Source organism: Nilaparvata lugens, chromosome 3, assembly GCF_014356525.2.
Source record: "Nilaparvata lugens isolate BPH chromosome 3, ASM1435652v1, whole genome shotgun sequence".
Classification (NCBI taxonomy): Eukaryota; Metazoa; Arthropoda; class Insecta; order Hemiptera; family Delphacidae; genus Nilaparvata; species Nilaparvata lugens.
In genome coordinates this window covers 82,291,632-82,318,617 of record NC_052506.1, presented here as the reverse complement: position 1 = coordinate 82,318,617, position 26,986 = coordinate 82,291,632, and the positions used below count along the sequence as shown (strand labels likewise).

The 26,986-nt window shown below is 36.1% G+C and overlaps 2 protein-coding genes across 2 annotated transcripts in view; one reads left to right on the top strand and one right to left on the bottom strand.

The window, feature by feature from the left end:
• Nucleotides 1-26,986, top strand: part of LOC111055118 (calpain-5-like) — a 52,194-nt gene that overhangs the window by 16,341 nt on the left and 8,867 nt on the right. The window contains exons 5-10 of the mRNA XM_039424795.1: nucleotides 8,088-8,209; nucleotides 9,444-9,518; nucleotides 14,844-14,990; nucleotides 18,531-18,732; nucleotides 20,082-20,207; nucleotides 25,692-25,897. Coding sequence (XP_039280729.1) covers nucleotides 8,088-8,209; nucleotides 9,444-9,518; nucleotides 14,844-14,990; nucleotides 18,531-18,732; nucleotides 20,082-20,207; nucleotides 25,692-25,897 — 878 coding nt within the window. The remainder of the gene's footprint in view (nucleotides 1-8,087; nucleotides 8,210-9,443; nucleotides 9,519-14,843; nucleotides 14,991-18,530; nucleotides 18,733-20,081; nucleotides 20,208-25,691; nucleotides 25,898-26,986) is intronic.
• Nucleotides 64-6,767, bottom strand: LOC111055109. The gene is made up of 4 exons (XM_039424796.1): nucleotides 5,950-6,767; nucleotides 4,493-5,177; nucleotides 2,708-2,907; nucleotides 64-858 (listed from the first exon to the last, which is right to left on the bottom strand). Exons 2-4 carry the CDS (start codon nucleotides 4,846-4,848, stop codon nucleotides 191-193), a joined length of 1,224 nt encoding a protein of 407 aa, XP_039280730.1. The 5' UTR covers nucleotides 4,849-5,177; nucleotides 5,950-6,767; the 3' UTR covers nucleotides 64-190.

Genomic DNA, 26,986 nt, shown 5'->3' with positions numbered 1-26,986 from the left:
TCTCCGCTTCACTTTACTTCTGCTATTTTAAGGTCTAGAACTTGGTTAAATCCTGAGCTCGGGAACCGGCACTAAGGAATGTTCTTCAATCTTCGCTTCACTCCACATCTGCTGCTCCACTCACCTCTGGAATTCACTCAGAACTGTTCCTCAATCTCCGCTTCTGCTATTTATTCACCTCCGGAAGTGTTCAACTAGCATTCAAATTGTTGCGTACATGAACAGTCCTCGGCTGTTTAAAGGCCATATAGTATGCGAACACTATTAGAGCGAACAGGTGACAGTTGATGGCAGCGTAGGCGGCATAGTTGAACCACCTCCCCCGCCAACCCCCCCACACATACCACATTATCGTGAACCCCACATTTTCAACCACACTCGACACTATGAACAACATGTATAGATAAACAGTGCGGTTAAAGTTTATCCCCACCTCGAGTATCATCACCGTTGACGTGCAGGCTAGAAATATCTTGTTGAAAATATTCACTGATGAGTATGTCGAATAATATAGGTAGAAAATGATCACATGTAGGTTTAAAACTAGTATACAGATTTTCGGGTAAAATCTGAACATAATCCCCACAGCTAATGCACGTCCCAACAAGAACAAAAACCAAAACAATGTCAGGAAACATTTCCCGACGGCAGTATCCTCTTCCAGTCCTTTTTTCCAACTCTGTTGGGTTGGTACCAGTGGTTGCGACTGGCAGCCGGATAGGTTGTGGTTTTTGGTTTGTGTGGTTGGCCACACTGGTGGTCGGCCCCCCACCACTTGGCTCTCGTAGCGGTGGTAGGCGGCTACGCCCACACTGCCAGCTACAAGTGAAACGAAGGCGCAGATGCATTGTGCCGTGTCTGGAAAGTGTTGAAAGTGTGTATTAGTTGTGAGGTATGGTTGGCAGTAAGCAGTTGTGGATTTACAGTACTTGAAATTGTAACAAAGTGTATTAGTCGTACATAAATTAAACTAATAATATTGAATTGAAGGCTTGAAATAGTTTCAATCACTTCTTAGTTGAAATAACGAGGAACTTGTTTTGATTGTTACAACGTTGTCAATCGCTCATCCGCAAATTTATTAACAAACCTTACTCTCCTGTTGATAGATCGGTGATGATTGACAGAAACTAGTTCCCATTTGATAACTTGTCTTTTCTACTAAGAAGGTTTTATTCTTCAAAAAGCCAAACCATGAAAAAACAACAAGAAGACAAGATAAATAAAAATGAAAAGTACAAATATTACTAATAAATAATACAATAATTCGCCTTGAATTAGAAGAAGAAGAAGAAGAAGAAGAAGAAGAAGAAGAAGAAGAAGAAGAGGATGAAGAGGAAGAGGAGGAAAAAGAAAATGCCCTCAATACATGCAAACCTTTCAATGAAATTGACAATACCAACTTAATTACTAGAATTACATTAACCTTGAAATTCGATTATCCACAATCACTTTTTGTAACTGGTACTTTGGTAAAATCTTTCTTTAAAAATTTGATAGTACTATCACTATCAGGCAGCTTTCCGACCCTACTCACGTCCGATATCTCTTTGGGATGGAGGGGTGACGGACATGTATGGCATGCAGTGTCCTAGGCCGTTGTCATCCAACATCGGGGATCGAAGTGGGATCTGAACGCTGCATGACAGTTGTGTCCCCAGCTTAACACAGGTCTAATAGGTAATCCTTGACTAAATTTGATCTAAAGGTGCATACAGATATACGCGCCTCGAACACGCTCCGCACTCGCTCCGATCATGAACGTTACGCCAGATGTTACGCAAGAGTTCGATTGAGGTTCGAAGTATGTTCGAAGGATGATCGATCCGCTCTTTTCTTATTGTTGACTTCGCTACAACCTAACCTCACAAATATGTGAAACGTTCAATCCAGCTGATCGGATGAAAAACTAAATAAAATATTCTGACACGGGGATAGCTGGGTAGCCTAATAATACATTATGTTTATATAATAAATTTATAATAAATATTATGAATATTGCATTTATTTTAATGTTTTATTATGAAAGGTAATGTCTGTCAATGTTTCAAAAGGTGAAAAAGGCTTGATTGGGAGTTCGGCTTCTTTCTTCCAAATGCTAATATGCCGGAACCTATTATAAATGCTTTTATAACTTTATATTATTTAATTCAATAATTATTTAAATTTGATAATTTTATTTGCCAACACAGAGATCGTAACTATTAACAAACATTACAAACAAAACCGTTGACCACGCATGCGCAACTATTAGGTAGTTCGACCTAGGAGCTTGCCAAGCTCGACCTCTGTTACACACTTTTCTCGCGTTCCACTCTTGCTCCACCTTCGATCATCAATCGCTCTGCTCGAGTGACGTTCGATTGCGGAGCAGAGCGAAAGTCTGTACGCACCTTAAGAAAGATCATAAGATCATAATAATTATCATTTCTAAGAAAGATCATAAGGTGCGTACAGACTTTCGCTCTGCTCCGCAATCGAACGTCACTCGAGCAGATCGATTGATGATCGACCGGGGAGCAAGAGTGGAACGCGAGAAGAGCTAACATATCCCGTAACGTTCATGATCGGAGCGATCGGGGAGCGAGTGCGGAGCGTGCTGGAGGCGCGTATATCTGTACGCACCTTAAGATATATTTTAGAGAATATTTAGTCGTTTAGTTGGTCGCTCTTATATAACTACCGTACTTTCAAATAACCAACTCACTTATTGCAGTGCTGTTGGCTGTTCCTCTCGCCAGCAGATAGATTTGTAGAATTGCCTGAGGAATGTTTTGGAGAAATATCATGGCAAACATGTAGGTCAGTGCTGGTTCAGTGCTACTTGCTTCATAGTTGCGCAGGTTTTCCTCGTTGTTTTCAACATCCCTGAGTATCTCTATCACCCAGAATAGTTTTGTTGTCCAGCTGTGAACAAGGGTGGATAGGTCGTTTTTAGGAATTGAAATTGAATATTTTATTACAAAAAATCTATATAAATAAAAATCGAGCCTCAAATTTTGACAATAACTTTTTTATGTGTGCACCTAATTTGATGATTTTTTTAGTTCTGTTTGTTATATTCAGGAGCAGGTTTATAGCCTATCAAATTTATGATCCGACTTCAGGACTCTTTCCTACGGTCCTTCAAAGTTTACATGTAATCCTTATGGGAGACTAAACACAAAAATAAAAATCAGCTGATCATTGCGTCATCCAACAGCCGTCGGTAGATTTGTTTTTCTATTTTCTTTTTACTGATTCACAAAATTTTAATTCTTAATAATGCCGCGGTAAGAACGACGTCCAAACTTGGGTCGTAGAACTCAAGATGCTGTAAATTTAGAATATGCACGGGAAAATCAGCAGCAAGGAGATATACCATCCAATTCCCAGCAAGCTGCATTCAACTATATCTAAAAATACTAATCGCTGCACAACTAACGGAATTCCATATTGAGATATTAAAGTAAATACTGATTGTTGGATAATTTTCATAAAAATATAGTGCATCAGATTAATCAGACTAACGGAAGTCCATATTGAGATATTAAAGTAAATACTGATTGTTGGATAATTTTCATAAAAATATAGTGCATCAGATTAATCAGACTAACGGAAGTCCATATTGAGATATTAAAGTAAATACTGATTATTGGATAATTTTCATAAAAATATACCGTAGTGCATCAGATTAAGCTAAGGCTAAGCACACCTGAGGAGGCGCGGCTTGGTGATACAAATTGTTGATCTTATGGAGATTGCTTTATCACACCGTTCCACGCCATGCCCGATTCAGTGGGTGTGAGTTCTTCCATTCAAACCCATAAGCAAGAAGCACCTGGATGCACCTCCTCAGGTGTGCTTCCAGCTAAAGTTTTCCATGAGATGCATTAACAATTTGGTGATATGAAGTTCGCCGGGCCAGCTAGTACATAAATAGAATGATATCCTAACTTAAACAGTAAACTAGGAGAAATTTTTTTTTCGTGAAACTGGGAGTTGAAGAAATTGAAAAGGAGTAGTATTATGTGGTCTGAGGATGATTAATAGGGTATAGGGTTAATAGAAATTGGAAAAAAGAAAACTGAAAGGAATAAATTAGGAATCTATATGCAAAATTCAAGTCAATCAGTTCAGTAGTTCAGACGTAATGATGCATCATTCGTGAATTTCCTATCCCGTACGTTTATAAGGCAATTATTTCCTTTATTATATAAATTATTGTTTGATCAAATCTTTCTCAAATATGTATTCTACTCGTAGAGGAAAAATTTTACTTTATGATTTAATAATACATTTTTTTATCATTGAGATGAAATAATTTGGTAGTTTATTATGAACTTCTTTAAAGCCCAAAAATGATTTGTCAACAGTGCAGAGCTAGAAAAGGAACGAGCTATCTGCTTAGTCTGACGTCAGATAGCAAACCAATGTTAATCGAGTGCTGACTTTTTAACTTGAATGTCACTATAATTTATACTTAATTTATATATTATTATTATATACTTACTGGCGCACCAGTCTCAACGGGAACACAACAAGGTAACCAGTTTCGGCCGTTATCCATTTCGCTCGTGTTTTGAAACTGTTGTCGGCGGGAGGCTCGGAAATCTGTCTCAAATACAAAACGGCGGCCGGGAGGTACATGAGGGTGAGTGTTGCTAGACCACCGGCGAAGAGCTTCCGGTGGTTTAGGAGCATCAGTGCCACGCCCAGGTCGCAACCTAGGTTTAGGGTGCAGATGGTGCTGGCAGTAAGTGCGGGTAGGATGTAGTGCAACCAGATCTGTTGTCTGATGGTTAGCGGGTAGTTGAAAAGTCGGTTAACCTTGTTGTCGAGCAATGAGGTTTGGCCACTTACTGGCATATCACTGTGTTTAAACAGAGACAAATAATCTAGGTTTAAACGGTATCTTCACTCTATGGTTTAAGCTTGTTCACTCATGGTTATCGGGTAGTTGAATAAACGGTTCACTTTGTTGTCGAGCAATGAGGTTTGGCCACTTACTGGCATATCACTGTGTTTAAACAAAGACAAATAATCTAGGTTTAAACGGTATTTTTACTCTATGGTTTAAGCTTATTCACTCATGGTTATCGGGTAGTTGAATAATCGGTTCACTTTGTTGTCGAGCAATGAGGTTTGGCACTTTCTGGCATATCACTGTGTTTCAACTTGTTCACTCCCTCATTTATCTACAAACGCTTATCATTAAATTAATTGGTAGTAAAAAATGAATTGTAAAAATATTTAATGTGGAATTTCTTTCTTATCTCAAATTCCAATAATTACTAGAGTTTGGTTCTATCAGTTCTCACATATCTTATGAACTGTGTAACATTATTGTCTATTTTTCTTTGAGTTGTTCAACATTGTATTGTGATTGTGTTGAATAAAATTCATTTAAATTTATAAAATGTGTTGGATAAAATTTATTTAAATTTATAAAATCTAATAATTTAATATTAGTAGCCCCTCAGCTCAGAACCTAAGTCCAGTCAATTTATTTGGCTGCATGTAACTAAAAAAATGAATAGCTCAGTTAACAGTCCTTCAAATTCATGTAATCAAAGGAATCTTTAATATTTTTCTACCTTGTTTTGTTATCTTGTTTTCAAATTCATTCATTAATTTGCCATGAAAATAATTACAAATGATGAAATCAATATTATGATTGCAAGAACTTACTGTACTTGTTAAGTATTCTATTGTAGTACACAATATTCTCAATTATTATTTAATCCATTATGATGTGTTGAAAGGGAAATAGTGTGATGTCTTTATTGTGCTCTCATATCGATAATTTTATTACCCAGACTTGAACTTGGTTCAACTAATAATTAGATGGATTTGTGGAGCCGAGTATAGTATATAGTAATTTGCTAGTTATTCTAGCAATTAGCGTTCTAGTATACTATAGTTTTAATCATCTAGTATAAAAATAGTTTTGAATGAATTTATTCAGACCTTGTCAAACATGTTGTTTTATGGCTGTTCATATGATAATTTGTTAGCAGCGAACAAAAACATTGTTATTTATCATTCGTTTCATTTTTTGTGTACGAGTTATTTGTGTCTACAAACTCAATAATTTATAATGGTCAATATCTATTGAAGAAACAACAGAACGAAATCACCCTATGAGTCACATTATTTTAACAAAGTAAACTTCATGGTCCATATTCTTCAGAATTAAGAACTCAGTAGAGGCTGAATGTTTTCTCAAATCTGTATCATAGTACAATCCATATTAACATTAATATTGCACTTTTTATATCAATTTGAAGCCATCTAACATGTCATATCAATGTTTTATAAATGATAATTTGTGTCAACAATCAAGCACTCGCACTATGTGTTTGGTAATATTAACAAATAAAACAGAAGAAGGTTCTGACAATTAAAATTATTCAAAGCATGTGAACAGAACCCAACAATCTTTCAATTGATTTTATGAAAATATCCCAGAATTATGAATAATGTCTATAAATCGGGGAGCAGAACCACAATAGAACTATATGTTTAGTATTCTACAGAACTGAGTTCTCAGTTTAACTGTATTCTGCAAATCTGTATCACACTACACTTCAACTGTTTTTCTTGCTGACTGAAAAATTCAACCTAGGACTCTATTTCGAAGAAAAACTGAGTTTTATGTTAGAAACGTAACACATAATAACTAACTGCACCATGAAAACCATCTTAACTGGTTTGATCAGCACTGTTTCAGTCTCAAAATAGAAAACAATGATATCAGTTTCTGATAATGATAGTAGGTGTGTCATTAAAATGACGAAATAATGCCTCTGTATTGGAATTTTCAAGTGTAAACAATAAATGAGTTACCTTAAAACGGGAATTATTTATCTTATCTAACTTGTGTACTTGAGATAAGTGGTTATTTTTCATTAATCATCATACTGAACTTAGCTATCCTATTTTATTGAGCGATGAATTTTTGTATATATTTTTATATCTGGTTATGTGGTTATTTATGTCCAACGGATCTCGAAAACGGCTCTAACGATTTTCACGAAATTTGGAACATAGTAGGTTTATGATATAAAAATTCGATTGCACTAGGTCTCATCCCTGGGAAAACTCGCTGAAGAACATTAAAAGGATAAATTCATCCTTGGAAAAACAGCTGAGACTTTCGTCGTCTGTGGATAATAAAAGTGAGTGATCGAGTCTGTGGAAAATCAAAATATCTCATCCCCGAAATTCATAAACTGACGTATAGCCAGCTGTAAAATAGAAACATGACCTTCCCTATAATAAAAAATATTAGTCCTTCTCTCCAATCAATTTAAAGAATTGTGTTTTGTTTATCAATAAATAAATATCGAGCGAAGCAAAGTGCCCCGATATTATAGTTTATGAGAGAAAAATAAATACTGCAAAACTTTTAAATCTGAAAGATCTTTTAACTTTTCTTTCAGTTGCAACTTCACCTTTCCAAGTGGTTTCCAAAACACCTATTAAATGACAAAAGCTTAAATTGAAATGTATTTATTCATTTTCAAAGGCAACTTTGTACAAGTAGTTTAAGCCTACTGATTATGATAAGGGGATGACTGATAATATTCAAATTGACTCAAATCAATTCAAGTGGATAGCATAACCTATAATTTTTATTTATTCATAACTCTTCCTTCATTGTATTATCATTCATCCCATCATCATCACCTAGGCTTAAAATACTTTTAGAAAGTCGCCTTTGTAAAATAATGAATAAATAAATACAAACCTTTCTATGTATGATGATTTCATGAATGAACAAATTAAACAGAAGAGATGATGAGGAAAAATGAGTTGAAGCTCATTTACCTCTATCTTAAAATATACCTGTAGTAAACATTTTATTAGAATAAAGTGGATTTTTTGACATTACAAGTCTCTTCAATCACCTGTAGTAAGATTTATTTCTAACTATAAGCATTTCTTCTATAATAATATTATACTTCATACTTTCTTTTTCATCCAATGCTGACATTATAAAGCAAATGTAACTATAGCAGTTGTTCTTGTATTGTGTGTTTTTAGGAAATACCTATTTCCTAATTTTGACCTATTTCAATTTGAACCAAATTTTCAATTTTCAGGCTCCTCTACCGAGTGATATTGGAACTAGGACTTCGCTGGGTATCAACAAGGGTCATGCCTACCATGTAACCGATGTCAGAAGAATACATTTGGCTGAAACTAATCTACGCAATTTATTCAAGTAAGTTTGTCGAGGTTTGGTTTTTATATTAGCACCGGCTGATGCGTTGCACCCTTCATGCCCGGTTGCAGAGTCGTCATTTAAAGATAAAAACAGGCAGTTAACTTATCTACGAAGTCATAAATTCACTTTCCGTTGCATAGATGTCAAAGTAAACTATAGCTCCCATAAAACTAAAAACGCCCAATTAGACAAATGATTTCGTTGTACAGTCGTCAGAAAGAGCTTATTCATGTCTCCAATAGCTAAAAACGGTCAGTTAAGTTATGGGCCCGAAATCGTGCTGTTAAATCCAATATCTACTCCCGCCAAATGCATCTTAGAGGTTGTGATAGCTTTTTTTTGAAAGATGTTTACGAAAAACCATCTGTATATAAGTAAATTATTTTTTCTCTCCATATGTTTTTTTTAGTTGTTAATTCCCTCCAAATATGGTGAGAAATCTCGCCAAAAGCCTAGAGTCGCCATATTGTTTATCAATTATATATGAGGTCTTTTAGGTCTGTTGACAGTGATGTCGATTGAAACTTTGCCCGATGCCAAGACATTGGTTGGATAGAAGCATGTACGGAAAAAGTGAATAGAGCTGCAGTGTGACTTATGTGTGATGCTAATTCGAGATATAGCTAAATGGGCTTCGAAAAACGACTGTGCAACGACCAACCATTTATGTCAGTGATTTTAAACTATGTCTCACATAGCTATGTTTGATTTTATGTAACTACTCTGCAACCGGGCATTAGTCTGCTAGCGCTACCTAGTCGCGGGTTCGAATCCCGCCGGTATGCATGGGAATTTGATCAGCCCCTCAAATCACCCTCGTACTTTCCATTAACTAGCGAAAAGCTCATGTGGCATAATCCGCAATAAAAAATACACAATCGTTAAAATTGTTGGACAAACCTAGCAGACATGGCCAAATTTTCAGGCATTTTCCTATCCCGCCTCTTGTCAACTCTGAATCGCCTGTTTCCAATCCAATGATAATTCAATAAATGTATCAATCCAATAATACGCATTCGTTAATTATGTTTGGGTTAATTGTTTAACAACGGATACAGTATAGCCTAGTTTGAAAAAGTCCTATCTGTTCAATAAGACTTTCGCTCAGATTTTCAACTATTGTATCTTCACTAGATAGTGTGAACTATTGGTGACGAATCTCTATTTTCTTCACTCACATAGAGTTCAATTGATTATGTTTTCTCAATTTTTAAGTATTTTTTTTTTGCAGAGGACGGCACAAGGCAGCCATGGTGAGATTGCGTGACCCCCGTGACGAAGGTCGACGCCCTGCATCAGCTGATAGGTAAAGGTGTGCATTTCTCTCTTTCTTTTCTCGTCTCTCTCTCTCTCTCTATCTCTTTTCTGTTTCCCTTCATAATTGTTTTCCTCTCTGTCAATCCATAAACATTAAAGTAATATTTACTTTTTAAAACCAGTGGAAATTATAGGTAAGGTACCCATTATTATTATTATTTTATTGATTCAATGATACAAAATTATCATGTAAAATAATTTGGGGAGGATCAACAGGCACAGCCCAGAACTGTTCCTCCTCCGAATTTTGATTTATTAAAATAGTCCAGAAAATAGAAAATAGGTTATGTTTTCTTCTCTTTATGAAATTATGTCTAATTTTTTCACCAAACACTTGAAACAATTAATTTCGAATTTAGAAAGATTATGATCTGAATTGATAACAAAATTCCTTCTACTTCGCACTCAAAACTGTAAAATAAATATTAATTTGAAATATGTTGTTCCTTACTCTATATCATAGAGTTTAGAAGTTCAGAAGTTCTCAAGTTTCGAATACTTTATGCAAGGTGCACAAGCTCAATATTCACAAAATTTTATTAATCTATGAAGTTGTACCACTCCATGTGGTATTTTGAAGTAGACTAATAAATTCATTTATTTACTATTAATAAAATAGTAAAAATAGAATTACAGAGGGCACACTCCTCTCCTCTCCTCAACTCCTCACACACACTTTTAAAAATAGAATTTATAAAATAGATTATAGAAATCATTATACTCTCAAATCTTCAAAAATGTTTGTTTTTATTAATCAACCTTTTTTGTCTAGATAATCAAAATATTTCGTTGCCCTAGACTCCTGTAAGATACCTTTTTTTGAACTTTGAACTTTATTTTCCAAAAAAACATTACAAACAAAGAAAACGAAAAACAATAAGGGTACTTACTTATTGCATTAGCAAGTTGATGCTAAATGTAGCTATATATTTATAGTTTATTAATAAGAAAGTAACATTGCTGCTAGATTCAACCCACATCCTTTACAGATAATGCCTACCAATTTATAATAGGATAAAATACATCTTTTAAAAAGCATGATCTATTACACTACCTTCAAAGATGTCTGTCAAAGATCTTCTATTAAATATTTGATAGTCGGTCAATATTATCTACAGAGTCTTATCAATATTTTATGTCTCAATATGTCTTATCGTCCAATGGCTGCTTTACACTCACCGATTGTCGACTGACACTCAGCATTCATTCTCCTCTGATTGGCTGATTCTCTGCCACTCTGATAACAATAATAATTAATACTATACAACTATAGTATTATTAAATTATATATTTGGAATAGTTGTAGTAATTTTGTATTGTATGTATTGTTAAATGGATAGTAAATTAAACTTTGAATTCGAATTCTGAGTGTCGGGCGATAAATTTCAACCGACAATTGGTAATTGTTTACACTATCAATGGTTCCTCAGGTTTGAATATCATGATATGTATACGTACGTACAGTGTCAAAAATACTCTCATCAACCATATATAATTGGTCTAATTTCAATTTAAATTACAATAAATCACTTAACTTTAAAGCGACATTATCGATTTGGAACTGGACAACAGACAGAAAGCTAAGCGTGTGGAGAAAAAGTCGGCGCCATTCAAACAGCAAGCTAGCAACGAGGCAGCTGACAGTGTGACTAGCTCCACGGCCACCCAGACCGAACGGCCTCGACGCAATTCCAAGACCAACTTGAGTAGCCGTTCGCCTCCTACTACCGTCAAAGGCGCCCTAAGTAACCGATCACCTCCTACCGACCGACCTAGACGCAATTCCAAGACCAACTTGAGTAGCCGTTCGCCTCCTACCGACCGACATCGACGCAATTCCAAGACCAACTTGAGTAGCCGCTCGCCTCCTACCGCCGCAAAGTCCAACTTGAGTCACCGTTCGCCTCCCACCGCCGCTAAGTCCACCGCGAGTAGCCGGGCCGCCGCTAAAGTCCCACCAACTCCGCGAAGTCCACCTCGAAGCAAGTCCACCACGACCTCAGCCATTGCTACGGCGCAACAAATGGCGTCCAAAATGGCGGCGGCGGGCAAAAGGGAGCTGGTGACGATGCAGTACGTGGAGACCAGTTTGCCGGGTCAGCAAAACGTGGCCAGCGCTGTTGAGACTGTGGTGTCCGTCACCGCGCCAGCTAGGAGGCCCAAGAAGTAATTCAGTGTTGTTTACTTCACTCAGTTGCATCTATGTAAAAATATGGGATTAACTTTGAACTGTTGGCATTGATTGAAAGGGAAGAATTAATTATTTAAAGACAGAATGCTGACTGTTTAAAGTCAATTTGAATTCACTTGAGACTGTCGGCACTGGTTGAATACGAAGCATTTGAGAATAATTGACGATAGTATCAAATGAGTTTGGATTCACTTTAGACTTTCAGTATTTGTTGTATGAAAAGCATTGATGCTATATGTAGGAAATGTTGACAGTTTGAAGTGATCTCAGCATCTCACTATATATGTAATCATTAGAGGAAAGCATAAAAAGATATCCCATGCTATAGGCGTTTATGTTCCGAATTCCACTGTCAACTCAAGCCGATGGTCATATTAGTTCTTTTTCGTGGAAAGCATAAAAAGATATCCCTTGGTACAGGGCGTTTATGTTTCAAATTCCACTGTAAACTCAAGCCAATGGTCATAGTAGTTCTTTTTCGCGAAAAGCAAAAAAGACATACCTTGGTACAGGGCGTAATGTTCCAAATTCCACTGTTAACTCAAGCCGATGGTCATAGTAGTTTTTTTTCGTGGAAAACATGAAAATATATCCATTGGTACAGGGCGTTTATGTTCCAAATTTCACTGTTAACTCAAGCCGATGGTCATATTAGTTCTTTTTCGTGGAAAGCATAAAAAGATATCCCTTGGTACAGGGCGTTTATGTTTCAAATTCCACTGTAAACTCAACCCGATGGTCATAGTAGTTCTTTTTCTTGAAAAGCATAGAAATATATCCCTTGGTACAGGGCGTTAATGTTCCAAATTCCACTGTAAACTCAACCCGATTGTCATAGTAGTTCTTTTTCGCGAAAAGCATAAAAAGATATCCCTTAGGACGTCTTATGTTCGATAGACGTACAGGACGTCTATGTTCCAATTTCCACTGTTAACTCAAGCCGATGGTCCTAGTAGTTCATTTCGTGAAGCTATGTGACGCCGGTAGTCTCTCATACTTTGCCGTTTTTACACTCTCACCCCAACAACACAGTAATAACAGACAGTAGTCGGCTTGAGTTAACAAAAAATCAGCTTGAAATTTGTAACATAAACTACCTATACCATGGGATATCTACTCATGCTATCTTTTCTCTATGATGTAACCTCATAGATGGAGATTTTAAAAATGTATCTGACCATCCAATCTCATACTAGCTTCACGTTAAGCTGGACACGTTAAGTCGTCGCTCCCGGCTGCCTACAACCAGTCAGGTCATATCAGAGGCCCTAGAATTGAACTGGTGCTACCTGTAAACTTTGACACCAGTTTCAATTTTTCCACAATTTATTTCTTATCTATCAACTTACTTAATTTGTATATCTTTGTCACAATATAATTTTTTTCTTTAGTTGGAAATTGAATGGTGATTGATTGACCATAGAACATCTTACGAAGTTTAATCTTATTTCATGTTTTTCTTTCAATTTTCCAGTTATCTTTTATGTCTTACCACTTTTTGTTTCTTATTATCTTTTCTGAATGTAGCACCTCCCAATAAACTACTGATCAAATCAAGCAATTTTCTATTTTTACAAAATAAAAATCCATTTTACAAAAAGAAAAAGTGTGAACTAAATCAAATTTATCGTTGTCACCTAAGTCTTAGTTACAATATTATTGTAGTCACAGCAGTCACATGTTTCCATGTATGCAAATATTTTTTATCTCAAACCTTTATTATAAATCACAATTTTTTGGATGTAATTTTGTACATAGATGCTTTCTTTGTAGAACACTGAATTACTTCTGATATGTGGCCAATTCAACGGTGCTGCAGCGGCACTTCAACTTTGACTTGTGCAATAGCACATTTGTATTCTTACTCACTTAATAATATATATTATAAGTTAATAGTACGAAATATATATTATGTCATTACTTTACCTACAATAGATCTGTGAATTTTTAATGATGTGATAGTGGATTGATATATGACTACAGTTCTAAACTTTATGTATTTCATTCATTCAATCGTACGGTTGGTCTCTATTTGATACTTACATCGGAATATCTTCCATTTTCAATAAAATTGAAAGGGGGTTTTAAATAATTGAGATAATTGATTGTATTGTAAATTCCTCCTCATTTAGTATTGTAGGTTCTTCTTTGTTATATTACTATAGGATCCCTATGATACTTTTTTATTACACATCTATTTCACTATCTATGACGAACTGATACTTCATAATTCGTTTTTAACTATTTTTGACAACACTACAATCAATTTTTTTAATAATAATTTTATTAAAAACTAGTACTTACGCGACACTACAGTCAAATGTTTTGAATGATAGTTATTAAAAACTATTTTTCATCCATTTTTATCACTCAAGTGTGCTCAAAAACTAAATATTTCATTTTTGACCCATGTATTATATCTTTGATCCTTTGATCCTTCGTTTTCCATTTGTCATATTTACTCCAATATGTTTACCTATTTATTTATTTATCATTTACAATCAACTTAAGGACAAAGAAACAGACTACAGTCCAAAACTTCTTTTCATCCCAATTTCATAAAATAAAATGTCCAAATAAAGGTTATGTGACACTTTGCAATTCTTCACTAATCTCCACATTGAAACAAAACACAAACACTTGAAACAATTAATTTTGAATTTAGAAAAGCTACTTACCTTGTTTAGAAGTATATAAATGTTTCTCTTATTCAAATCCTTTTATTCTATCCGATACACAAGTGGAGCATTTTTTGTTTTATCTATGCTGGAGTTTGATCTCCTTCTTTTATTTATTTTCACTTTTTTAATAATAATATTTGAACTCACTACTCACAAACAAACCTTAATGTTCATGTGAGCGTAGTTTGAATAATTGTGAACTTATACTTATTCTATTAGGTATGCTGTGTATAATAATGTCCATTGCATACTTTCATTTTGTTGGAAACAAATAAATTCAATTCAAACAATAACATTGTCAGAGATTAATCACAATCTGTATTTTCAAAAATAATGTATTCAATATTTTTAGTAGACAATCTAAATACCGACGATAATGATCTAGTATACTTTTTAATTGTTGCAGTTTGTATTTTATAGTGGATTTCTGTGATTGTTTTAGCGGGACAAGGAGTGCTTCAGAGGGCGAGTATGCCTACTCGACGTCAGCAATCACTCGAATGCTATCTGCCAACGGTGAATGGTCCAAACTCAAGGAGCACGAACGAACGAGGCTCGGTCTGCATTTGCGTGACAAATCTGAGTTCTGGTCAGTTGATTTCATTCTATTCTTTGGTCGAGATACCGATGTGCTTAGATAGTTTTTCTATCAAATTGAATGTACCATACTTCCAATTTACCGAGGATGGTTAGGCCCGCCGCAAAGTAGACCCACGCTAATCCACGCCACTCCAACCCACGCCGTGGGAAGTTTTTTAAAAGCATTGCTAGCAATGGCGCGCCGCAAACTGCACCCAGCCGAGAATTTTCCACTAAATTGATATCCACAAGTGGGTCGGTTTGTGATTTGTTCACAGTTTTCGTGGAATGTGGGTAACTCGTTCGTTGTACTGCGCATGCCTACAACTATCGCATGCGCCGTCAACTACATCTCTAATAAATCATAATATCGGGGCTCCGAGCTCTGCTCTGTGGTACAAAAGCATATAAAATTTATAAGAAAGAAGAGTATAATAGGCCTATATTTTATAGTTCATACAGAAAGGTTCTATCTAATCACAGTGGATTGAGATTAATTCCCAGAGGAATGCAAAAATTTCTCTCACAAAAGCATGTTAAATTTTAATTCAAATCAGAGAAGACCATTTCTAAAAGATAGTTTATCAGATTGGTTCTACTGGAATTAATCAGGATTAAAATTTAACCGGCTCTTGTACAACCGGCACTAAGTACCTGATTGAATGATTACAAAAGTTCAACAGCTGAGTCATAATTTTGTCTCAGTTCCATACACATGCTCGCTAACTCACTTCCATCATCAGCAGACGACGAAATTATCAGCTGTTTTTCCAAGGATGAATAAATCCTTTTAATATCTTCCAGCGAGTTTTCCCAGGGATGAGACCTAGTGCAATCGAATATTATAAAACTATATGTTCTGAATTTCGTGAGAATCGTGAGAGCCGTTTTCTAGATCCGGTGAAATACAAACATATAAACATCTAAACAGAAATTGCTCGTTTAATAGTATAGGATGTACACCAATAGGCTACACTACATATTTCTAGCATGTCGAAAATTTCATGTTTTCTGCTCGAAATGTTTCGACATTAATAAACATAATCATTAATTAAAAAATAACTTTGGGTCGGATAAAAATGATTCAGACACCAAAATAGTAAGAAGACATTCTTATATTGTCTAACAATATGTCCAAACTATTTTATACCTACAAACTATACTCTGCCGGCTTTTGGCGGATTTTTTCGGCTGTACTCGGCTTTTGTAGAGGTAGCCATGTTCCACGCTACCGTGGGTTCACGTTCACTTTGCTTTGACAGACCCAGCCTAGCGTGTGTGTTTGCTTGACCTTGAACGTGGATAAGCGTGGTTCGTGGATTGCGTGGGTCTTCTTTGCGGCGGGCCTTATAGGAATATTATTATTATCATATTGACTAATCCATCCAATCCAACATTATGTTTTCTATCTTCATCTTCACTGATTCTTAGTTTTTCTATTAGCTTGCTGAAGTTCGCTGCCTCCTTCCCCAAGCTCTAGCTTGCTCTTTTGGGGAAGCAGTCCCTAATAAGATATTTTGTAGATTAGTTTCATTATTGCAGTGTATATTGTTCAGTTTATTGACTTATTTTGTAATTTATGAGGAATATATGAATAAATATACTTGAGTCAACAAAACTTGGATAAGGGTCTACATTGGTATAGTGAATTCAAGTTTGTAAAATACATTCATTCTACACAAAATTTTTATTAAAAACAACGACTAGCAGTCAGATTTTACTGCAGTCATAATCTGACTGCTAGTTGTTGTTTTTAATAGCAAAAATTGATTTAATAATAAGCAGTTCGTGATGGAAAACAACATTGAAGAATTCTACACAAAACTTGAAAGTAAACCCAACTATTGTAAACACCCCCCTAGGCTGGCCACTAATGTTAGGACACATGTATGTTTATCATGCACACTCACACAGTTTCATCATGCATGTTTTGTCATCTGTGAGAGGCTTCTAACATAAAATTAAAAATAAATAAACCACTGGGAATTTAGAAATTATAATGATAGAGAAATAATTCGACCTAAAATGGAGCAACGAACAAAGTAAAGAACAAAAAATCGAAACTAACATTTTGAAGAGCGAGTTGCCACTGCTCAAATCCTACCATTTGCTTAAAAATTACTGAAGACTGATTCACACGGTGCCAGTCGGCTTGCTAGTCACTGGATGCCAACCACTGGCACTGTGTAAACGGCTCACGCCAGTAACTGGAGCAGCCAGCAAGCCAAGGACGCGCCAGCAGCTGGCAGTTCCAGCACAACAAATATTTTTGTTTTACTGGCGCGCCAGCTTCATGTCAGCCTCATCACAGCTTCATACTGTTGCGGGTCATTAGCATGAAGCTCTCTTATAATTGTCTCTGATGCCCTCAAAGTCTTGTTGTCCATCCACTTTCGTATCCACGTTTCTCGCGTTCTTTACGCTGTAACTCGTGGGTACATATTTCCAAAAGCTCTTCACACAAAACCATAGATATTCGACGCACACACTTTTGAACGGCAACTCTGTGTGGCGTTTCTGCCATTTGTTTAAAAACCAAGATCTGCACTACTATCACATAAACCACGCTCTCTGTGGAACCACACCATCACATACGACTTGTTCCAGTAGCTGGCAACGTGTAAACAGGGTACCGCTTAAAGCTGGCATGCCAGTCGCCGCTTGCCTTTGACCCTCCAGTCAATATCAACCCAGAATCTATTACTACTACTAACACCTACTCTAGCACATGGGTTTCCCATAGTTGAGTACGTTAATTTCCAATAGAATCAAATTCCATATTTTTTCATAAACAACAATGAATCGGCCTGAGGAGAAAGGAAACATGTCAAAATTTTTTATTTTTTTATGGTTGAAATGAGTTGTTTACTGTGGGATACGTCGATTGGCGTTGAAAGGGAATATGTCAGCATTCTCTTTATACGAGAAACAGATATCGTATTTTTGCTGTACTGGAGTGAAAGGAAACTAGTCATGACATACATGTTTCCTTTCAACGCCGAACATTCGAAATTAGCTGTTTGTCAGTTGTGATTTTAATGCTATTGTTAGGTTACCTTTGATTCACGCGTTGCTTTGAGGTTAGATTGCTTTCGGTTGAGGTGTTTATTGTAAAAGTTGATGAGTGATAATTTATAATATCATCATGAGTAAAAGGAAGTTAACAAAAACTCAATTTTTAGGGGTGAATCTTATATAAGTGCTTATACTGGATTAAAATTGTTGTCTTCAAAGAGTTTGCACCCTAATGACAAAAAACAATCTTGAAATTATCAATACTTTCATCTGTATTCAGTTTTTTCTTTTACCTGATTTTTGAAATGTTCCCTTTCTCTTCAGACTACCAGTATTGTAGATATTTTGTACTTTTTAGTTTTAATTGCTTGATTGTATTTTCAAAGGAAATAAATTTATTTATTATTATTAATATCCAAACTGGCATGCCAGCCACTGTCACCGTGTAAATCAGCCTTTAGAATTGCTAGCTTTTTATCAATTACTTAGTGAACGGGGTTTTCTATTCTATTTTATGTGTTTGATTTGATTGCAGGATGCCTCTGGAGGACGTTGTGCGCGAATTCACGGAGCTGACAGTGTGTCGCATGCTGTCGCGCAACGTGTTTGCGGGCGCAGGCGCCGGGCGCGGTTGGCGTGAACAGGCAAGTGTGGGCGCATGGCAACAGGGTGTCCTGGGCACTAGCCAAGACAGGGCCGGGGGCGCGTCTCAGGACACCATGCTACGTAATCCACAGGTAAGCTAACACTGATGCACTCACTTTACAATGTTAATCTCATTATACAGAGTGTTTCAGAAGTAGTGTCGAACATTTTAGGGTATTGTTCCTAGATAAAAAGTAAATTCGTATGGCTTTTATTGGTGGTGAGTCCCTTGCGGGAAGGTCCCACCGCCTGAATATATCATTTAAGCCGTCAATGGGCCTTACGACTGTCATACTTCAGCCGGGACCGACAATTTAACGTGCCCATCCGATAACACGGGAGTGATCTGGTTAAAAAACTTATTGTTCCTAGATGATAGGAGACTACAAATGTCATATTTTAAGTGTTCAAAACTCAGATAGATAGATAGATAGATAAATGACTTTTATTTACACTTTACAATAAAAGTGATGTGGGCGAAATTGAGGCAATAGAAGCCCCCTCTTCCATTTAACCCACGATGATGAGTACAAAAAAATAATAATATACATTACAATTTGAAATTAAATGATAATTAAAAATTATAAGGAAACTACTAAATCAATTTGCTACAAATTGAATAAATTAAGAGGAAAAAAAAGAGAAAACTAAAAGCAAGAAATCTTAATAGTGAAAAAATCTCACTCACACAAAACATTCACACACACACACACCCACACAATCACACTTACACTCACACCTCTAAAGAACATAGAGTAAAACCGCCTAGTTAAGCCCTCCCCCCCCTGATCCGCGCCACGACAGCCGCACTGAACCGGCGTTGACTTTCAAGCAGCCTAATATGAGCTGGCAGTGAATTCCATAATCTAATAGCACTAACATGGAATGACTTATTATATAGCTCAGTTCTGTGAATTGGAACGGACAATGAGCAAGCTCCATGACGTGTCCCACCCCTGCCAACATCACCCATGAAGCGAAACCCTGCCGCCAAGTAAAACTCAGTGGTTATCCTTATAGCTGCCATTTTGTTTTTTCACTTAGGAATTTTTATCTCAAGAACGAGATGATGTATTTATCTGAAATTTGGCAAAAATAATAAAATAATAGAAAATAAAATAAAAAAATCTATGTAAATTTTCAAAATGGCGGCCATTTTAAATTTTTGACACTACTTCTGAAACACTCTGTATCTACATTAGTCCAGTAAACATATACATAAGAAAGGGGGTGTGCTTGCATTATATATTGTAGTTCTGATTTTCTTATATCGAGCTGTAGACAAGAATGATAAGCTGAAAAGAATGATCTACGTAGTACGATGAGATCCAAACACGTCAAAAGTTACGAGTGTTTGAAATCATGATCCTTGAGCTGTCCTTATGCGCGCCTCTCCACTAGGAAATACTGAAATGAAGTGAATTGTGTATTTTTGTTGCAGTATGCCTGTGATATAAAGGAGGACGATGAGTTGGTGATTCAACTGATGCAGTTCCATGACACTGAGAGAATAGAGACTGAACCCGTGGCTTTTCTCAACTTCCTCATTGGATTTTTTATGTTGAAGGTGAAAAAAACTTCTTTAGAATCGAGTTATACCATAGAGAAAATATATAATAAGAAGATATAACATGATATAGGTTGTTTATGCTCTAAATTTCAAACTTTTGTTAACTCAAGCCGATCACTGTCTATTTTTATAAAGTAAAGATACTGTTTCAAGATTTGTATCACTTTTCTCTACTAATGAGCAATTTTTTCCTTATATAATAATGGGTTAAATATTAATAAGATTGGTAGTTCTCACCAGGACTACTATTTCTAGCAACTAATGAGCAGTTTTTTCCTTATATAATAATGGGTTAAATATTAATAAGATAGGTAGTATTCTCACCAGGACTACTACTTCTAGCAACTAACTTGAAATTAACAATATATAATAATAGAAATATATAAATAAAATATCATGTATTATAATATAAACATTCACACTATCAAAACTGCTCTGCTTTTGACATTTTCACTCCACAACACTACACAACTCGAAGGGTTTGGCCCGTTGCTCATTAGTCTTTTTAGACTAGATTGCAATGGGATTTGAAAAAAAAACTTGTCTCTACTGTTATAACTGTTTTGGCCGTGTGAGAGTGTAAGAACGGTGAATCATAGTATGAGAGATTGACTACCAACGTCGTCACATACCTTGACCTATACCATGGGATATCTTCTTATGCTATATTGTCTCTGTGGTTATAATTAATATAATTCTTAATTATTGGTTATAATTAATTAATGCATTCGATATACATTTCATGCTCTGAATACAACAAGAAAAGACTTGGTCTTACAGGAGACAAAATGTCAGCGTTGCCAGATTTTGAGAAATTGCGATTGCCTCATGCAAGCCTATGTTTTTTTTTATTCAACGATACATTGCTATCTAGTCTAGGGACTAATGAGCAACTTTTTTCTGTCCTATAATTCTAATAACTACTTCATACAAGAGAATCCTCCATAGGATCTCCTATTCAAATTCTAATATTATTAGTACACTGCTTTTGACTGGTGGTACACAGGTGGGTTTCACTCATTTGCACTGCTCTGCTTTTCACTGGACACAAGACACTTGAATCAGCACTAGACCAGTTCAAATGGCTTCTTCCTTTTCAGCCTCCTCACCAATCCTTCATTTTCGAGCAGCTGGATTGCTTCGATGTTGTCGTGTTGGTGGAGTCGAGCCTCGTGTTTCTCTGCATGCCTCTGGATTTCGCTGCATACCAGGTCGACTTGCAGGTCTCTGTGTAGGTCGCTGTTTCTGACGTACCAAGGATCATCAGCAATGTTTCTCAGCACCTTGTTTTGGAAGCGTTGTATGACTTTGATGTTACTGTCTTTGGTACACCCCCAAAGTTATATACCATACGTCCATACTGTCATTTTCGATGACTGATGCAAGCCTATGTGACTCAATATTTTTGTATTGAGACAACCCAGCATCAACTGTGTGATGATAAAAAAAAATTGAAAAAAATGTCGATCCTCAAATTGAATATATTCAACCATATGGACTAGGTCGCAATTTTCAACTTTTTGGCAATGCGGATATATTGGTCATGTGAATTGTCTTCTCATCTTTTGTTTTATTGCGAGTATAATGAAATATTAGTGATTTGAACAGCCAGAAATTGTAAAGATTCTTGGACTTGGAATGAAATGTTCAGCCTTTGAAGTGACAAAAATCAGAAATTTGGTCTTTAGTCAATCTTAGCTTATTACTTTCAAAGAATATTATATTTCAATAAGGTTTGAGTCCTTACTCAAACTTTTTGGCAATGCGGATATATTGGTCATGTGAATGTCTCATCTTTTGTTTTATTGAGAGTATAATGAAATATTAGTGATTTGAACAACCAGATATTGTAAAGATTCTTGGAATGAAATTTTGAACTGACAAAAATCAGAAAATTGGTCTTTAGTCAATCTTAGCTTATTACTTTCACAGAATATTATATTTCAATAAGGTTTGAGTCCAGAATTCTGGAGCTTTTGTGAGCGTTTTTTGTCATACTGAATTTAAATCTATATACTAAAATTTCAACAACTCAAATAGCAGAGCATTCAAGAGACAACTGAAGAATTAGTTACGAGTACAAGAGACATGTTTTTACAGCTTGATGGATTTTTTTTCATACACAGTGTTAGAGAACTTTGTGGCGACCCAATTTGAATAATTTAGATGATATCATCTTTATTTTTGCTTCCAATATTCACTGATGACTAATCATGAAATAATGACAGAGACTATGTTTGAAAAAATATTTTCATTGCATCTGACAAATAATGTAAAAAATCAATGTAATGTACAGTACGCGTCCCGTAGCTCTGCCTCTGTGACTTTGAAACGGCATATAGGCAAGGTATGATTCGCGGGGTAATATTCACGGCTTTGCAAAAACATCAAGCTTCAGAGACCCTAGATTTCTAGATGCAGAAAGCTCCCTACACACAGAGATTCTCCATGAATGATGGAGTTGTAATGTATCACCAACAATGGAAAGAACATTTTGAACGAATCGCAGCTGATAGGCTGTGTTGTGCTAAAAGGACGTAACTCTAAAAAGCTCCTTGTGTATGTTTTCGGATGCAACATGTTGCTTTTGAGAAGATACAAAAGAGCATCTGGTGCTTATGGAAATATAGGCTGCATTAAAGCTACCTGTGTATCTTTTCGGATGCAACACGTTGATTTTGAGAAGATACAAAAGCGCATCTGTTGCCTATGGAAAGATACATTAAAGCTACCTGTGTATCTTTTCGGATGCAACACATTGTTTTTGAGAATATACAAAATGTCACCTGGTCATATGGGACATATATATTAATCATATATTTATCTTATATTGATCAGGATTTTAGAGTTTTAAATTGGAAAAGTTCAATGAACAGTGTTTTTGTCTTTGAACAATCTTTGTCATCGACAGAAGGATTGTTTATTTGATTAGTTGTCAAAATTAATGTAGCTTCTCTTTTGTTTTTAATAACAAACGTGCCGCTTGTGCGACTGATAAAAATATGTACTTGAAATGGCTTTCATGTTTGGCATTGACTGAGTTATATTTATATACCCAAAAATTTTACTTTTGGGCAGTGTCAGTGTGTGAGCTTGTTCGTTAGGACTGTGAGTAAAGTCCGGCTGTTCTGGTGAAGGGTATAGATTTTGCTCTTGTTTTATAATACAGTTTTCCTGTCGCAGCTCGGGCAGTTTAAAGAGAATTGTATTATTGAATAGGACGGGATCTGAACCCATTTCATTAGATCAGTTATTTTGATTTTTAATTAATAATTAACGCTTCGAAATACCAGTGGATGCCAAAGTGGGAAGCTATTTCAAAAAGGTAGGTGACTACTGAATCATTGTTCTTAAATTTTTCATAACCACAAACATTGAATCCTCATCAGCAGCAAGCGAGTGTTTCATCAAATTAATCTTGTTTTGTTCAAATGTGAATATGTTAAAGACTCTTTAAAGTTCTAGTTATTCTGTTCATTTCTTGTATTCATAGTTCTTTACCCCTTACATATTGGGTGTAGGCATATCTTGCTTACATATTTGGTGGAGGCTTCTCCCGCCGTCCACATCCTGCTTACAAAAAGAGCATCTGTTGCTTATGGAAATATTTGCTACATTAAAGCTACCTGTGTATCGTTTCGGATGCAACACGTTGCTTTTGAGAAGATACAAAAGCGCATCTGTTGCCTATGGAAAGATACATTAAAGCTACCTGTGTATCTTTTCGGATGCAACACGTTGCTTTTGAGAAGATACAAAAGAGCATCTGGTGCTTATGGAAATATAGGCTGCATTAAAGCTACCTGTGTATCTTTTCGGATGCAACACGTTGATTTTGAGAAGATACAAAAGAGCATCTGTTGCTTATGGAAATATAGGCTACATTAAAGCTACCTGTGTATCTTTTCGGATGCAACACGTTGCTTTTGAGAAGATACAAGAGAGCATCTGTTGCTTATGGAAATATACATTAAAGCCTGTGTATTAAGCCTACCTGTGTATCTTTTCGAATTCAACACGTTGCTTTTGAGAAGATACAAAATCGCATCTGTTGCCTATGGAAATATAGGCTACATTAAAGCTACCTGTGCATTTTTTCGGATGCAAAACATTGTTTTTGAGAATATACAAAATGTCACCTGGTCATATGGGACATATATATTAATCATATATTTATCTTATATTGATCAGGATTTTAGAGTTTTAAATTGGAAAAGTTCAATGAACAGTGTTTTTGTCTTTGAACAATCTTTGTCATCGACAGAAGGATTGTTTATTTGATTAGTTGTCAAAATTAATGTAGCTTCTCTTTTGTTTTTAATAACAAACGTGCCGCTTGTGCGACTGATAAAAATATGTACTTGAAATGGCTTTCATGTTTGGCATTGACTGAGTTATATTTATATACCCAAAAATTTTACTTTTGGGCAGTGTCAGTGTGTGAGCTTGTTCGTTAGGACTGTGAGTAAAGTCCGGCTGTTCTGGTGAAGGGTATAGATTTTGCTCTTGTTTTATAATACAGTTTTCCTGTCGCAGCTCGGGCAGTTTAAAGAGAATTGTATTATTGAATAGGACGGGATCTGAACCCATTTCATTAGATCAGTTATTTTGATTTTTAATTAATAATTAACGCTTCGAAATACCAGTGGATGCCAAAGTGGGAAGCTATTTCAAAAAGGTAGGTGACTACTGAATCATTGTTCTTAAATTTTTCATAACCACAAACATTGAATCCTCATCAGCAGCAAGCGAGTGTTTCATCAAATTAATCTTGTTTTGTTCAAATGTGAATATGTTAAAGACTCTTTAAAGTTCTAGTTATTCTGTTCATTTCTTGTATTCATAGTTCTTTACCCCTTACATATTGGGTGTAGGCATATCTTGCTTACATATTTGGTGGAGGCTTCTCCCGCCGTCCACATCCTGCTTACAAAAAGAGCATCTGTTGCTTATGGAAAGATACATTAAAGCTCTTTGTGTATCGTTACGGATGCAACATGTTGCTTTTGAAAATATACAATAGAGCATCTGTTGCTTATGGAAAGATACATTTTCAAAAATGTTCCTTGTTTTTGAACGGGTAGTATCGCAGTCTAGTGGCTCTCCGCCGACAGGACCCGGGCATTATACTTTATAAAAAAGAGCATCTGTTGCTTATGGAAAAATAGGCTACATTAAAGCTACCTGTGTAGGTAGGTGTCTTTTCGGATAAAACATGTTGCTTTTGAGAAGATACAAAAGCGCATCTGTTGCCTACGGAAAGATACGTTAAAGCTACCTGTGTATCTTTTCGGATGTAACACGCTGCTTTCGAGAAGATACAAAGAGTATCACTGTTGCTTATGGAAAGTTACATTTTCAAATATGTTCGATGTATTTGAACGGGTAGTATGGTAGTCTTCCCCGATAAACAAAGCTACAGGATTTGGACTGAACATGCAAGAATTACTTTAGTTGGAATTTGGTTGTTTGGTTTGACAGGTGGAGGAGAACCGCAGCCTACGTCTGCACAAGCAGTGGCCGCACTGTGCCACCGTGGTGTCCGTAGGTCACAAGCGACGCCGCGAAGTGGTGTACAAGGGCCACGTGGGCCAGGGCCGCTACCTCATTGTGCCCACCACCTACAAGGCCGGCGAGTGCACCAACTACTATCTAAGGGTCTTCTCGCGCAACAACATACGTCTCAGGTTGGACTTAACATCTAATAATATCTAATTATAATTTATCGACATAATGGACATGTAACTGGGTGACCCAGTGACCCCTAGTGACCCCTGGGTTGAAGAACTCGCTCATGAACTGTTGATCTCTGAAATCCGCAACTTGTAATTATACAGAGTTTGTGAGAATTATTATGGAAACATTATGGATACATAACTATGGATACATTTTTATATTCATTATTAAGGATAAATTAATAATTTCCATTATCATGGAAATATTTATTTTAAAATGAAAATTTGACAGTAGGTTTCATTGGGAGTCCTATTTGAAATGACCTTTGACCCTTATATGAATTCAAATTCTGTTCAATTTCAACAGCAGATGTTTTCCAGTCCCTACGTAGATCTGAAAGACATTGTTTGCGGACGACTCTCGTCTGACGTAAGAAACAGGTTTCTTTCCGGCTAAGGCCAGAAAGAGTACTCTTTCCGGCCGCTCAGTTTCCCCCCCCCCTCATAGAACATTCTTATTCAATTTATTATTCTTATATAGCTGATGCCAAAAAGTTAGGCGGCTTCGTGGGTCACATTGTGTAACCTACTCACAGCTGATGCAATGCATCTATTTATTGTATCTTTTGATTTAGGAATCATCACCTAAGCCAAGCTAGATGACAACTCTACTTGACAATATCAGCTGTTGGAACGCACAAGAGACCCACAAAACCGCCTAACTTTTCGGCATCAGCTATACCTGTAGTGTGGCGAAAAATATCGTACAAGAGACCCACGAAACCGCCTAACTTTTCGGCGTCAGCTATACCTGTAGTGTGGCGAAAAATATCGTACGCGACTCTCTCAGAAAGGTGTTTACGGTATTCGGATAACATATTCTCGGGCTCAGCAAGCCTCGCCCGGGAAACTATCCTCATACCGTAAACACTAACTTTCTGTGCTTGTAACGTAATATACTATTTTAATGAGAAGGTGGTCATGTGATACATGATTTCGATACAGAGTTACAAGAGAAAATAAATGACGAAAACCGTACATTGATAATCTCAACCCGTATCCGTTTTTTGATGTAAAAGTTGTAAATTATGTTGTATATTG